The 14,578-nt window shown below is 36.6% G+C and overlaps 1 protein-coding gene across 2 annotated transcripts in view; it reads left to right on the forward strand.

Moving 5' to 3' along the window:
• Positions 1-14,578, forward strand: part of RAPH1 (Ras association (RalGDS/AF-6) and pleckstrin homology domains 1) — an 83,816-nt gene that overhangs the window by 46,233 nt on the left and 23,005 nt on the right. Inside the window, exons 6-9 of one of the 2 annotated variants that reach the window (XM_012802205.2) lie at positions 442-516; positions 11,337-11,414; positions 11,850-12,009; positions 13,387-13,508. In XM_012802205.2, coding sequence (XP_012657659.2) covers positions 442-516; positions 11,337-11,414; positions 11,850-12,009; positions 13,387-13,508 — 435 coding nt within the window. The remainder of the gene's footprint in view (positions 1-441; positions 517-11,336; positions 11,415-11,849; positions 12,010-13,386; positions 13,509-14,578) is intronic. The other variant, XM_003785013.3, reaches the window with a different exon arrangement.

The following is a 14,578-nucleotide window of genomic DNA, read 5'->3' on the forward strand; positions in this document are numbered from 1 at the left end:
TGAACCAACTTCGCAAGGCTCCAGGGCTGCTCACGACAAAATAAAACTCTGTCTCCAAAAAAAAAAAAAAAAAAAGAGGAAGCAATGTGTTTAGTCATTGGTCTCTGACATGTATTTATTTGTGCTCTGCACACAGCACTTAGGAATGCTGGCCCAGAAGGCAAACGGCTCTGTGCTCTTCACATATACTACTTACTTTCCCAAAGAGACAGGATCAGCTGGGACCTGCCCATAGGCATAGATCATGTCTTTACCCCACTTCCTTTTCTTTTCTTTTTTTTTCTTAATTTTTTTTTTCAATTCCTTGTGGACATATTTCACTTAGTTTAGGAAAAAGATATGAGATGTATTATGGGAATCATTCTTGCTTTGTCTACTTTATATTTTAAACACTGACTTCTATTATTGCCTTTTTTGTTTTTCTCTTTTTTCCTGCACAAGCACTCCTATCTGGACAGGGAAACCTCCCTTCTTCTGAGAAACATTGCAGGAAAACCTTCTCATTTGCTGACCAAGGTGATACTTCCTTCCACATGCATGTAACTATGTACTACTTTGTAGGTAGAATATAATTTGTTTTTGATTGTGTTCTCAGATTGTTGCTTTCTTATTTCAGTACCATTGTCCTTAATTGAGGTACTTTTTCTCTTACGGAAGGTAATTATTTACTAATCTTAGTGACTGTCAGACAATATTGAAAGTTGAAAATATTTTCAGTAATTGTCATTAGTTTTTAAACTTGTAAATGTCTGGTAGTCTTTCTGAGTATGTTACACTTTTTCTTGTTTAACACTGTATCTTTTTAAAATTGCTTTAATTTCACCTTTTACTATTAATGATTATCTATACTATTTCTTTAGCAAAATTTGCTTCTTAATTCTTGTTTATATTATCGCCTCCTTTTAAAATTAAAAGTTACTCATATTAAACAAAATATTAGTTTAATATTAGTCTAATTGGAAGACAAGGCTACAGTTTTAATTTCTCAGTTCTCTGTCCCTAGAATAGTTTGTATCAGTTCAACTAGATTTTCACTGGGCTGGTATTTATATCAATTTTAAGTCTTTTAGCCAGCATTAACTGGGGGGTAATAGAATAGAGAAGCTGAATAGCTTTCTACTTCTTTTCAAGTCATTTTTTTTATTAGCTTATTTAAATGATATTACATTCAAGAATGTCAGACCTATAGTTTCTGAAGAATATCCGTAGTAATTGTGGGTAATTTCTCTTAAGTTGTTATTGTATCTGAGTTTTGTTTATTTCTTTGTGAAAGAAGGTGATAGACTAAAATTAAAATCTCCCAAAAAGGGAGCCCAAAGAAAAGACCCTTTAGCAAAGTCATCAGTAGGACTCTTTCTCCTACCTGAGTTCCTTCCTTAAAGCATATTTTTGACTAGATATAGAAGCTTAAAGATTGGAGAAATGTAGAAGTCACATACTTTATAACCATAACAAAATTGTTCTTTTCTTCAGCCCTCTTCTCTTCTCTCTCAGCCACATTCATAGCTTCAGCAAGGATCTCTAGATAGATCTCTCTCCCCCATACACATTTCTGGATAGCTGTTAGGTGTTTCTTGGGGAAAATCAGTGGCATTTTAAAAGCACCTTAAATCCCACAGGTGTTCGCCTTCTCTACGCACACTTTCCCTGGGCCCTGCATTTTATATTCATCTACTTCTTTTGACATTTCTATTTCTGTTTAGGATGCTGCCATTCTCCTAATCACCCAGGTTTGAGCCTTCTAGTTGTCTCTGTACAACCAGGCTTCTGGCACCATTCTTCTCATTTCGTATCTCAGATCTCTGGTGAAGCTTGTCATAACCTGCAGGATTTATTGAGGTTGCCCATCCACTATGTTCCCATTGCCACAACCTACTATGGGCACCCTTTTATCTCTTCACTGGAGCTATTACTGTTGTCTATTCTTGCCTGTCCCTCTTTTAGTACTTTTTGTATACTGCTCTCAGATTAAGTTAAGCGTTTTACCTTTTTCAGTGCTTATTTATTCAGTGACATTTATTCAGCTGTGTACTGGGTAATTGGACACATTATGTAAAATGGACGTATTCTGTATCCTCGGGAGCTCTGCTTATGAAGATTAATAATAAACATTGACAAGCATGCACAAAAATTCTAAATCATGTTAAGTGCTACAAAGAAAGTAAAGTAAAGGCGTAGTGAGGTGAAATTTCATTGAGATGGTAGAATTAGAAAAGGTCTTTTCAAGGGACTGACATTTAAGCTAAAGCCTGGAGGATGCAAAGAACCCAACCTGCAGGTGAAGAGAGGTAGATAGATTCCAAGTAGATAGGCTGAGAAAGAAAGAGCTTGGCACTTGATCTTAGCCAAAAGGCCGAGAAGCAATGGAGAAAGAGATTGGCATGTTTGAGAAGCTGAAAACACCACGTTGCCAGAGTGATCATAGTTGAGTGAAAAGACAAATGTCTTGATTTGTGTTTGGACAGATAAGTAGGAGCCAGATCACTCAAGCCATACTAACGGATTTTTATTTTTATGCTTTATTTAAAAGCAGCAGGAAACTATTAAAAAGAGTAACTTCCTTCAACAAATAGTTGTTGAATAGCTATTACCGTATTTTGCTATGTATAATATGTACTTTTTTGCCCAAATTTTTGAGCGGAAAAATAAGGATGTACCTTATACCCGGGCAATACTAATGCCATATCTACATAAATGTTTTCAATTCTTTTATTTATGTTTATACATTAAAGGTGTAACTCTAGAAAGCATTAACAATATCTGTATCAGGCTTGGCGCCCGTAGCACCAGCCACATGCACCGAAGCTGGCGGGTTCAAACCAGGCCCGGGCCAGCTGAACAACAATGACAACTGCAACAAAAAAATAACTAGGCCTTGGGGCGGGCGCCTGTAGTCCCAGCTACTGGGGAGGCTGAGGCAAGAGAATTGCTTAAGCCCAAGAGTTTGAGGTTGCTATGAGTTATGACGCCATAGCACTCTACTGAGGTCAAAATAGTAAGACTGTCTCAAAAACAAAACAAAATCTGTAGCAAAATAACACCCTGGAATATGATAATTGCACCCCCTCCATGTTACCCCCTTCCCTAGCTGCCTCCTCACCAAGTAGGCATTGCAGATGCAGGAGTCTCCAGGTCCCAAGCCAACAGTGCCAAACACCACTGCTGCTGCCATCTTGTAAGTGAGCATGCTGCTGACTTTGATGCCACAGAATCAGGACCTTGGGGAAAAGGAGGGCAGAAGTGGCAGTGCAGTGGTACATCCTTTTCTTGGGAGAGACATAAGGTGCAGAGCTGGTTGCTACTGCAGAGAAGCCAGAGTGAGCGAGGCGGCAGGTGAGAGTGGTCCAGACGACCTGAATGCCCACCCTCCTCAAACTGTCCCCTCCTGGCCCACCCTCATCCCCACATCCTCTCATTTCCTATTCCCACCCATGTCCACAGATGGGAATATGGCCACAGCCACTCATTATAACCCCTGTGGCTTATTTCCTAGCTGGTATGAAGGCCAACCCTGCCTGCCCTGGGCTCTTGACAGTAGATCTCTGCCCTTTCTTGGCTGCCTCATCTCTGTGTGGTTGACCCCAGTCTGAGATGCCCAGGACACCATTCTTGGAGGAAGATCCCGAACAGGGGTCTGGGAGACCTGGATTCTGAGACCTAGTTCTATTAATAGCCTGCTATGTGACCTTGAGCCTCAGTCCCCATGAAGTTTCTGTCTGCAAGGGTACCTGGCAGTGAAGCACAAAAGATCAGGGGTACCTGAGCCCAAGGATGTAATTCAGAGCCTCTGATTTGTCTACCCCCAAGGTGTTGAGTTGGTATAATTTCCCAAACTTGCCAGTAGGAAGAACCATCTAGGATGCTTATTAACAGAATGGATACCCAGATGTTTCTCCTAGAAAGTTCAGTGTCTTTGGCTATGGTTCAGGAGTCTCATTTTAACCAGTCCCCCAGGTGATTTGTAAGATTTGCGGGTTTGAGAAAGAATAGTGTCTGTTCATTCTGACATTACTAAGTGACCAAGGTCTAAATGGCTCAAGGTTATAGTCTAGTCACTAAGGAGAAATGTAAATGCAGAGTATTTTGCTGGGGTGTCATTATGGAAGGCCTCCTCTTCAGCACAGTGGCTTGGGGCCTCACAATGGGGCCACCTGCTCAGAAAAGGCAGAGATCTACTGTCAGAATCCCAGGGTAGGCAGGGCTGGCCCTGGCCCCTTACACCAGCTTCCTGGGAAATAAACCTGCCAGGGCTCTCAGCAGAACCCCCAAGGCCTCATTCCCACTGATGGAAATGCATAGGAACAGGAAATGAGCAGATGTGAAGAAGCGGACGGGCTGGGAAGGGACAGCTGCGGCATGTTGGGCACTAAGGTCCTCTGGACAACTCTTACCTGTCACTTGGGATTCCTCCCTGTTACCCCACAGTTGCTGGCTCCACACCTTGCACCTCTTGCAAGAGAGGAAGATGTCACTGCATAGCCATTTCTACCCCACCTTTAGAAAATTAAAATGAGAGTTTTTATTTTCCTCTGAAAGTTTGGGCCCAAAATGTGGGTGTACGTTGTACACAGGAGTGCATTCTACCCACAAAATTCGGTATATGTCAGACAATGTTTATGGCCTTGGAGATGTAGCGGTCAATAAAACAAAGTTCCTACCAGAGGGTGAGTTGTTCTTTGCTAGTTTTGGTTAAACTTAAGTCAGTAACTTCTCACCTTCCTGTGCCCAAAAGATAGTACTACCAACTGCCATTCCTGCCCACGTCTTATCTTCTCCCATTACCCAAATGGTAGCAGTGGTGTATGTGGCCAACATCTGCCTCCTATAGACCACCCAGGATGCGCAGGAATGTAATTCAATAGAATAGAACTTAAACATTTAGGGTAGAATAGGGGATAGAGTTCAAGGAGGAGGTGACAGAAATTTCTAGGGGACTCTCAGATGAGCCTTAGTTCTAATGCTGACATCAGTACCCTCTCCACCATTGTACCTGGCTGTTTTGAAGTTAAAATGAGTTTGTACCCCCTACATGGCACCTATGTGGTTTGGCTTCCTTTACATGAAAAGCATAGTGCCCCAGTTCCTGATGCCTCCTTTCATATGTCTGATGAAAACAGTAGAGCCCACACTCTTCCACTTCAGGACAGTGTAACACCTGACACTGTTCAGTTCACAGTAGAATAAACACAGTAGTACTTAGGCCATATCAGCAAAGTGAGTAGTTTTTTCATCACTGATCAAGTTATCACTACTATTAATGAAATAATCATCACACAAACAGTTCTGAGCCAGGAGCCTCTGCAGAAACAATGTCAGATTTTCTCAGAGTGGCAGTAGGGCACAGGACTGTTTTCTCATAAATGGGAGCAGTAGGCAAAGGACGTATTGCTGATCTGATTTCTGGTGCCATGCTGAAAGCCTTCCCTGACCTTGTGACCTGATAAAAACATCAGTCTTTGTTCCTTTTCATTCCTCTACTGTGCTTTTTCCATAGGACTTACCACTCACTGACACATTATATATCCATTTCTATGTGGCCTTGTTAGACATAATTAAATGTAAGCTTCATGAGAGCAGGAACTCTTGCCCTTAAAACCAAGCCTGGCACACAGTCTCAAGAAAGGTTTGTTAAATAAAAGCATGGTCTACAGTTTAAGAACTGCTATAATGTTAGCCACCACTTTCTTTGCTTGAAAAGTCATTAAAATGCTGTTGCTTAACATATTTTATTTTTCACAAGCAGTTTTTATTTACTGGTATCCCAGAAGTTTAAGTTATATCAGTTAAAGACAAAAGAAACTAACATGGTGGAAAGAACAACCTGTCAGTCACTTGGTAACTACTTGCATGATTTGGAAAAGTAACAATCTTTCTGAGCCTTAGTTAATTGGTACAATGGGTACAGTAATATTGGCTTTGCATTATTGTTGAGAATTAAAGGAGATAGCATGTGTAACATGCCTCTTAGTATGGCAAGTTTTAAGTCTTCAGTTAATGTTCATACTGAGAGTCTTTAAATTTCATATTTCTTAGAAATAAACTATAGTCTTCTCTCGGCATCCATAGGGGGTTGCTCCCAGGACCCCTATGAGTACAAAATCTGCTATACTAAAGTCCCGCAGACACAAAAAGTCAGCCTTCTGTATTCTCAGGTTTCCCGTCCATGAATGTTGTATATTTGATCCATTTGGTTGTAAATACCAAACCCACCAGTTCAGGGGGCCAGCTGTATTTATTGAAAAAAAATCTGTGTGTAAGTGAACCTGCAGCTCAGACCCATGGTGTTCAGGGTCAGCTGAGTTAACTGTAGTTGTTTTTATTTTGGTTCTAAGCAAAGTTATATTAATAGAGGATTTAATGAACTATTAAATTACACCATTTCAAGTTCTGTTTGAATCATTTTAATTTATGTAACTTTTTTGATTATTGTCATCTATGAAATAAACTAGATCCTAAAGAAGTTGTTAACCAGTGTTATGGCCCCTTAGTTTCAATTAGGTTTCTTCTAAACACATAAAGCCTTAATTTCTTGGTTGAAGGGATTCACTAGCCATCTCTTAGCAACTATAACTCTTTCTCTAAGTATTCTAATTTTTACACTGTAGAGAGTATTCTAACACTTTGTAGCCACAGCATTGGCTTTCATTTAATCATAAGATCTTCACCCAGTTTTTTGTCCTTTATGTGAATTTGAGGAGGCCTGGCATTTGATGGTTATTGATAGCCACACAGAAGTTTTTCAATAGAAAACAGGTTGTCTCTTACTCTTTTAATAGAAGAGGTAGGAGAGACAGCTACGGTTTTTATATGTGTGAAGTATCTTTTACTTATATTTAAGATAGTTGTGAGACAGCATGAAGAAAGGAACGGTTGAAAGATATGGGGCAAAAGACTTTTAAGACCAGAGTTTGTCAGAGCATGAAATGAATAAAGCTGTGTTCTTTGTTTTCAATTTGGGCTGCAAACATTGAACATAGATTTGCATTGCCTTTACATATAAACTGGTGGAGGTCTTCAGTATATAATCTAAACACATCAGCAAACATTTCTTGATCTTTATTATATAACACTCCATGAGTATGAACCAATTTCTTTTTTTCCCAGGTATATGGTTAAAAGATATAGTTATAAGGAAGAGCTTATAACCCACAGGAAATATGAACTACTAAGAATCTTACTATTTGTTAAAAATATTTTCATTCCAGTTTTGCTCTAGTGATGATACTCAGACTCTAAAAAGATCAGTTCTGTTTCTTCAAAAAACTTCTAGCTTCTCCAGATAAAACTGGAGAAGAAAAAGCTAAAGTTTACTTAGGTTGAAATCAAACCAACTAGTTCTTAAACCTGACTTTGATATAGTTTTAACACAGATCAATTTATGTAACTATAAAGACTAGCATTTTGAGCAAAGAGAAAGAGTAGCTGAATTTGGATTTGTTAAAATAGCCCCTACCTAGCTGTTTTACATAAAAACATTTTTATTGATGGTTAGGAAATTTAATAGGTTATTGCATATTGTTTTCACAAGTCTCTTGTTTGTTTAATCCTTAAATCCACGGTGTCACCTTTTTTTCTGTTAGCTTGTGGAGCAGGAACTCATCTGTGAATTTAAGCTAATCCTTAATTGAATGCCTTTACGTCAGTGCTTCAAAAGTTAACATGGGCTGTGTTCTATTGTATTTGACAAATAATATACTAGGATGAAATGGGAGTATGAAAATACTATTTTAATATTTTATAACCAATATCAGAATGTAATATTTAAATTCTTACATTGGGCGGCACCTGTGGCTCAGTGAGTAGGGCACCAGCCCCATATACTGAGGGTAGCGGGCTCAAACCCAGCCCCAGCCAAACTGCAGAAAAAAAATAGCCGGGCCCTGTGGTGGGCGCCTGTAGTCCCAGCTATTTGGAGGCTGAGGCAAGAGAATCGCCTAAGCCCAGGAGTTGGAGGTTGCTGTGAGCTGTAACGCTATGGCACTCTACCAAGGGTTATAAAGTGAAACTCTGTCTCAAAAAATAAATAAATAAAATAAATTCTTACATTCCTTTCTTCAAAATGGACTTTATTTTTTAGAACAGTTTTTAGGTTTACAACAAAATAGAGCAGAAAGTACATATGCCTCCTGCTCACCAACCCCACCCACCCACCCAAGGCCATCCATACCACAGTGGAACATTTTTTACAATCAACGAACCTACGATGGCACGTCATAATAACCCAAAGTCCTAAGTTTACTTTAGGTCCTCTCTCCTGGTGTTGTACATTCTATGGGTTTCACAAATTCATATAGTGACATGTATTCACCATTATAGTATCATGCAAAATAGTTTCACTACCCTAAAAATTTTCTGCCTGTTTGTTCCTCCTTCCTTCTTAACCCCTGGCAATCACAGATCTTTTTATTGTCCCTGTGGTTTTGACATTTCCAGAGTATCATATGATTAGACTTATACACCAAATAGTTTTTTCAGATTGGGTTCTTTCACTTAGTCATCTGCATTTGAGTTTCTTTGATGTCTTTTTGTGGCTTGATAGCTTTTGAATGCTGAATAATATTCCATGGTCAGGATGTACACATACTATATTTATCTCTTCATTTACGGGAGGACATCTTTGTTACTTCCAAGTTTGGGTGATTATGAATAAGGCTGCTATAAACATCCATATGCAGGTTTTTGTAGACATTAGTTTTCAATTCATTTGGATAGATACCAAGGAGCAGGATTGGTGGATCATATAGTAGGAATACATTTGGTTTTGTAAAAAATTGGCAAACTGTCTTCCAAAGTGGTCGGACCATTTTGCACTCCCACCAGCAATGGATGAGAGTTACTGTTGTTCCATATCCTCTTCGGCATTTGGTATTGTCAGTGTTTTGGATTCTGGCCATTCTGATAGGTGTGTAGTGGTTTCTTTTTGTTTTTATTTGTAATTCCTAAGGATTAAACAATATTGGACATGTTTTCATAGGGTTATTTGCCATCCGTTTATCTTCTTTAGTGAGGTGTATGTTCTGATTTTTTTAATTAATATTTTCTGATCTTTTGCCTATTTTTTAAATCAAGTTGCTAAGTTTAGAGTTTTAAGAGTTCTTTTTATTTTGATAAGTTTTTTCTCACATGTCTTTTGCAAATATTTTTCTCCTAGTTTTGACTTGTCTTCTCATTCTCTTAACTATTACTTTCTTTTAAAAGACATATTCTTAGTTTTGAGCATATCCTACTAAGTTTTTTACAAGTTTTACATCAACAGGTTATAATATTAAAGAATTTGACCTTCTAAAGCTTCATGTTTATATTCCACATACGCACACATTGATTCCTCATATCAGTATTTCCCCATCAAACTTTAAATTTACTTTTCAGAGACATAAAGTACATATAAATATGCCTTGGAAAATTTTTTATCTCTGTACAGCCATTCATGCCACTATATAGATGTGACAAATGAGCCATGAGGAACATACCATTATCCTAAAAACTTCTATCTTCTTTCTCCTCCCCAAAAATTGCCAAGTAACTTGATTTCATAAAAGATGCTGGAAAATGCTAGTATTTAATATTCCTTTATAGAGTGGTGCTCTATAAAGATGTGTATAGGATTTGGTAATTTACCCGATAATTTTTTTTTCTCTAAGACTCAAATCCTACAAACTGAGAGATTTAATGGCAGTAATTTAGTTTTGTCATTTTATACCCTGCTTTAAAAAGAGAAAAAAAATTGTTAACATAATACTTTATAATTATTCTTTATAATTTTGCTGTTTGTTGTTTTACATATAAAGGTAGTGAAAAATAGTATGATTTAAAATTTTAGTCAAAGGAATATATCTGTAAGAATTGAGTCTTGTGTTATCCCTCTCCATTGTTAAAATGAAGTTCTTGTTCTCAGTCTAATTGAGTTTACAGATAGTATTTCCAGATCTTGGTTATTATGTTAATTCACTGGCTTCTTTCATTGAAATGGATCAGATTTCTGGCATACAAGCCCCACTGCCTTCCCTAACCACTGTTTTCTTCTCAGTTCCAAGGACTAGTAAGCTTGAATGAGGGAAGCTTGAAATGAGGGAAGATAGTCTGGTATATAAAATGGATAGAAATCAGTTCATAAATAAGAAATCCAACAGAATCTGATTGGGAAATCGAAATTCAGCAGGAAATAAATCTATTAAATGAATTAGAGTTTTGTTTTTGTTTGTCGTCCTAGAAGGAAGCTTTACCTTTTTAACGAAGAATACTACGTGGATTGGAGTTTGTAATCACAATCTAGAAGGATAAAGTGTGGCCATAATTTGGATTTTTTTTCTTTTATTTTTAAACTTAAACATAAGAATATATAAGAGTAGCAGTTATATTTTCTCTTAGATAATCAAAAGGCTAGGAAGAGAAAATCATCCTTTATAAACAAAAGTTTTCTTACATAAATTTTTTTTAATTGGAGATAAATGCTACAGTATATGATGGCCTATTATTGGAAATCACAAGTAAGTAACAGTATTAAAGTATTATATGCTGTTTTAGAAAAAAATAGACAAATGGTTTAAGCATATTTTTAGTTCTTTATAATTTTTATTACTGTTTATAATCTGTTTCCTAAAGTAGAAGTTAATAGAAATTTTGTTATTTTGAAAATTGTATTTAGCATTTAAAAAAATCATGAAAGAATTAATAGAAACATTTGAGTTTACTGACATGAGACATTGATTATATTGTGAGATTATCCAAGGCAGAGTAAAAGTTAGGCATTAAGGAAGCCTCTTGTATTTGTTGTATTGGTATGTTAATGAGAATGTGCCTGCATTTTTTTTATTTATTAAGTTTTTTTATATAGTAGCAAATAAGTAGATAATGGTATTTTGCTTTTGATATTTTTATAGTGATGATACATTTTCATCGTAACAGAACAAAACATTAGTATGCAAAAGCTTGCCCCTACTTTGGAGGGGGTGTAAATTCAGAGTTGAGAGATTGTTCAGATGTAACAAATAGGCACTCACAGTGGCTGTCATGCCTTCATGTTTGACCTGCCCCAGAACTCATCTGCTTCACATTAAGAGAATCAAATTTATTAATCTCCTACTTCACAGATTTTTTCCAACTAGAATAAGGAATCTATTCTTATTATAAGAAATTTTCAAATCAGCATCTATAAAAATGTTTCTTTCTCTAGAACATGTCTGTTCTTCGTGAAGTTATTTTTAAAATGTGTTCTTTGTAAGTATGTGAAGTTACATTCTTAATGAAATTCATTGGTAGGAACATCCTCAGGAACAAAAAAGACTTCTCAAATATTACCTTAACATTAGTTAATCTAAAATACTTTGTGTTCACAGGAAGAACAGGCAGCAAAATTGAAAGCTGAGAAGATCAGAGTTGCCCTAGAGAAAATTAAAGAGGCACAAGTGAAAAAGGTGATATGTGGGGATTTTTCCTGGCTTGAGATTTTTATCATTTTATGGATATATAAAGAATTAACTTGTTTATAAAAGTACCCCTATAATATAGAGAAACAGAAGAGCATTTCTTATTAATAATATCTATTTTTCACTTAGAGTATTTTTTGTGGGTAAAATGCATTATCTAGAAGTAATTTTCTGGTTCTGAATTCTCCTAAAAGAGTAAAACAAAAGTCTTAGCATTATATTATTATATATTATTATAATCTTAGTTGATGTGATTTTTTTTAATGCCTTAAATTTATTTAGGTGGATTGATAGCTGATTTTCAGTCTTGTATACACTAATTTATGTTTAAAAACAATCAGAATATTATTCAATATTGGAAGAAAGCCTTTTCTAGAATGCCGTTGTTCAGTGTGCTTCACTTTCCTTTTCTACCTGTTGTAGCTGGTGATTAGAGTCCACATGTCTGACGACAGTTCTAAAACAATGATGGTGGATGAGAGGCAGACAGTGAGACAAGTGCTGGATAACCTAATGGACAAGTCCCACTGTGGTTATAGTCTAGACTGGTCGCTGGTGGAAACCATTTCTGAATTACAAATGGGTAATACCATTGTTTTGATTGTTTTCCAATTTCTATGTAATTGCCACAGTTTGCATGTTGATACCACATTTTGAGATATCTTTATATTTGTTTTCTGTAAAATTACCTTTTATAGTTTTTTTTTACATTATTCATTTCTTAAGCATTTTGAGAATTCTTTGAATAAAAGATCATTTCTAGTTCACTTCAGATTTTATAATGGCTAAACAGTTTTTTAAAAAGATAACAAAAGACTTTTTTCTTCAAATAAGGACTGCATAGATCAGTGCATTTAAAAACCATTATGTTTATTTGCATTCGTACTGAACTCTTTATAGCAGCATTTGACTTTTAGGAAAACCATGAAGCACATTAGCACATTTCAAAGAATAATATCTAGAACACGTTCTTAAATTCCCAGGATCAAGTAATTCTCCCATCATATCCTCCCAAGAAGCTAGGATTACAGGCACCCATCACCACACCTGGCTGCTTATTTTTATTTTGTTGTAGAGACAGCAAAAGTCTCACTGAGTTGCCCAGGCTTGCTCAAATTCTTGCCCTCAAGCAATCCTCCTGTCTCAGCTTCCCAAAGTTTCTGAGATTACAGGCATGAGCTACTGTGCCTGGCCCATAACATGTTCATTAAGATGTGTTCAATATATAGGACATGTTCTTTGATTCCTAATTTGGAAATTAGAAAATATATCTGTGTCTAAAGTTAAACAATGCTTGTAGATTAAAGAAGAAATCATCATGAAAATGTTTCTAATGCCAAGAACTAAGTACTTTTGGAAATAGTTGATATCAAAACTTATAAAATGCAACTAACGTGTTTTATTTTTAAGGGTGAGCTAGGAAAAGGCTGAAGAATGATGTACTGCAAGTTCGAAGACCTAGATTCTAGTCCTAATTCCTCTGTATATCGGCCTTAATTAAGTCCTTATCACTCAGGCATGTTGCTTTTTTTTTTTTTTTTTTTTGAGACAGAGTCTCACTTTATTGCTCTGGGTGGAGTGCTGTGGCGTCATATCTCACAGCAATCTCAAACTCTTGGGCTCAAGCAGTTCTCTTGTCTCAGCCTCCTGAGTAGCTGGGACTACAGGTACCTGCCACAACTCTTAGCTATTTTTAGAGACGGGGTCTCACTCTGGCCCAAGCTAGTCTCCAACCTGTAAGCTCAGGCAATCCACCCATCTTGGCCGCCCAGAGTGCTAAGATTACAGGTGTGAGCCGGCCACAGGCGTGTTTCTTTATTTGAAAAATGAGGGAAGACCAGATAATCTCTAACGGCCAAAAGAAGAAATGTGGATTAAGATTATGTGGTTCTGATGTGAATTACCACTCAAGGTAATTCTGAAGAATACTAACAAAATATTGCTGTTTTATTTTGAACAGAGAGAATCTTTGAAGACCATGAAAACTTAGTGGAGAATCTTCTTAATTGGACAAGAGACAGCCAAAACAAGCTTATATTTATGGAGCGTATAGAAAAATATGCACTTTTCAAAAACCCACAGGTAAGGCTGAATAACTTACGGAAGTCTGGGTTTTTTAAATGTGTATCTTATTCAATTACTGCTGAGTTAATACACTTAAAAACTGGCAATGGTTGGAGCAATGTAGTTGCAAACTCCATAAGAACATATACTACTGCTGTTGAGGTGGCAAGTTGGCTGGGACTCAGAGTTAGTTAACCTCAGAGAGGCCAGTGCCAGAGGGGGTAAACACTTTTGGAAGCATAACTTCAGAGAGTTACCAAGTTTTCTACTCTATAATCCAGAGTTGTGTTGAACCCATCTGCTAATAAAAGCACTTCTCTATTTTAGCCATTTACCAGTTGACACTTTTTTAATTTCTTTCTTGAATTATTTTTTTTTCAATTCCAGTAACCTGGATTTATGAGTGGCTCCACATTTTAATATATGTTACCTTAATTTATTTAGCATCATACCTTATTCCAAAATTAGATATTTTACAAAAATTAATAGATGGAAAAAGAAAAAATCTACAATAAAAAGTAGCAATGAGGAAAAATAGCAGCAATATTAAAGGTATGGAAGTTACCTCTCAGATGGCTTAATCATGATGCATCTTTTCTGGGTGTTTTAGTGAAGAATATGCATTTGGGAGTATCAGTAGATCTCGTAGGCAATTATGAAAAATAAGTAGAGTCAGCTCTTTGTAGGATGGAGGTTCTATATCCATGAATTCACCCCACTACAGATTGAAAATATTCAGAAAAAAAAAATTCCACAAAGTTCCAAAAAAGCAAAATGTGAATTTGCTGCATGCCAAGTACCACATTGAATCCACATGAATAAAGTGATGGGTAGCTTTTGTTTTAGGTATTATAAGAAATCTAGAGATGATGAAAGTATACAGGAGGATATGCGCAGGTTGTATGCAAATACTACACTATTTTTCATAAGGGATTTGAACATCAGATTTTGGTGTCCAAGGGTAGTACTGGAACATTAGTCAATCCCCCAGGGATACTGAGGGATGGCTGAATACTGATTAAAATTCAGGTTTTAGTTAAGTCAAGCAAATAAGATTATTATAGTCTTAGAGAATTTGGGATTTCTTC

The sequence above is a fragment of the Otolemur garnettii genome, unplaced genomic scaffold, assembly GCF_000181295.1.
Source record: "Otolemur garnettii isolate 467f Iridium unplaced genomic scaffold, OtoGar3 scaffold00013, whole genome shotgun sequence".
Lineage (NCBI taxonomy): Eukaryota > Metazoa > Chordata > Mammalia > Primates > Galagidae > Otolemur > Otolemur garnettii.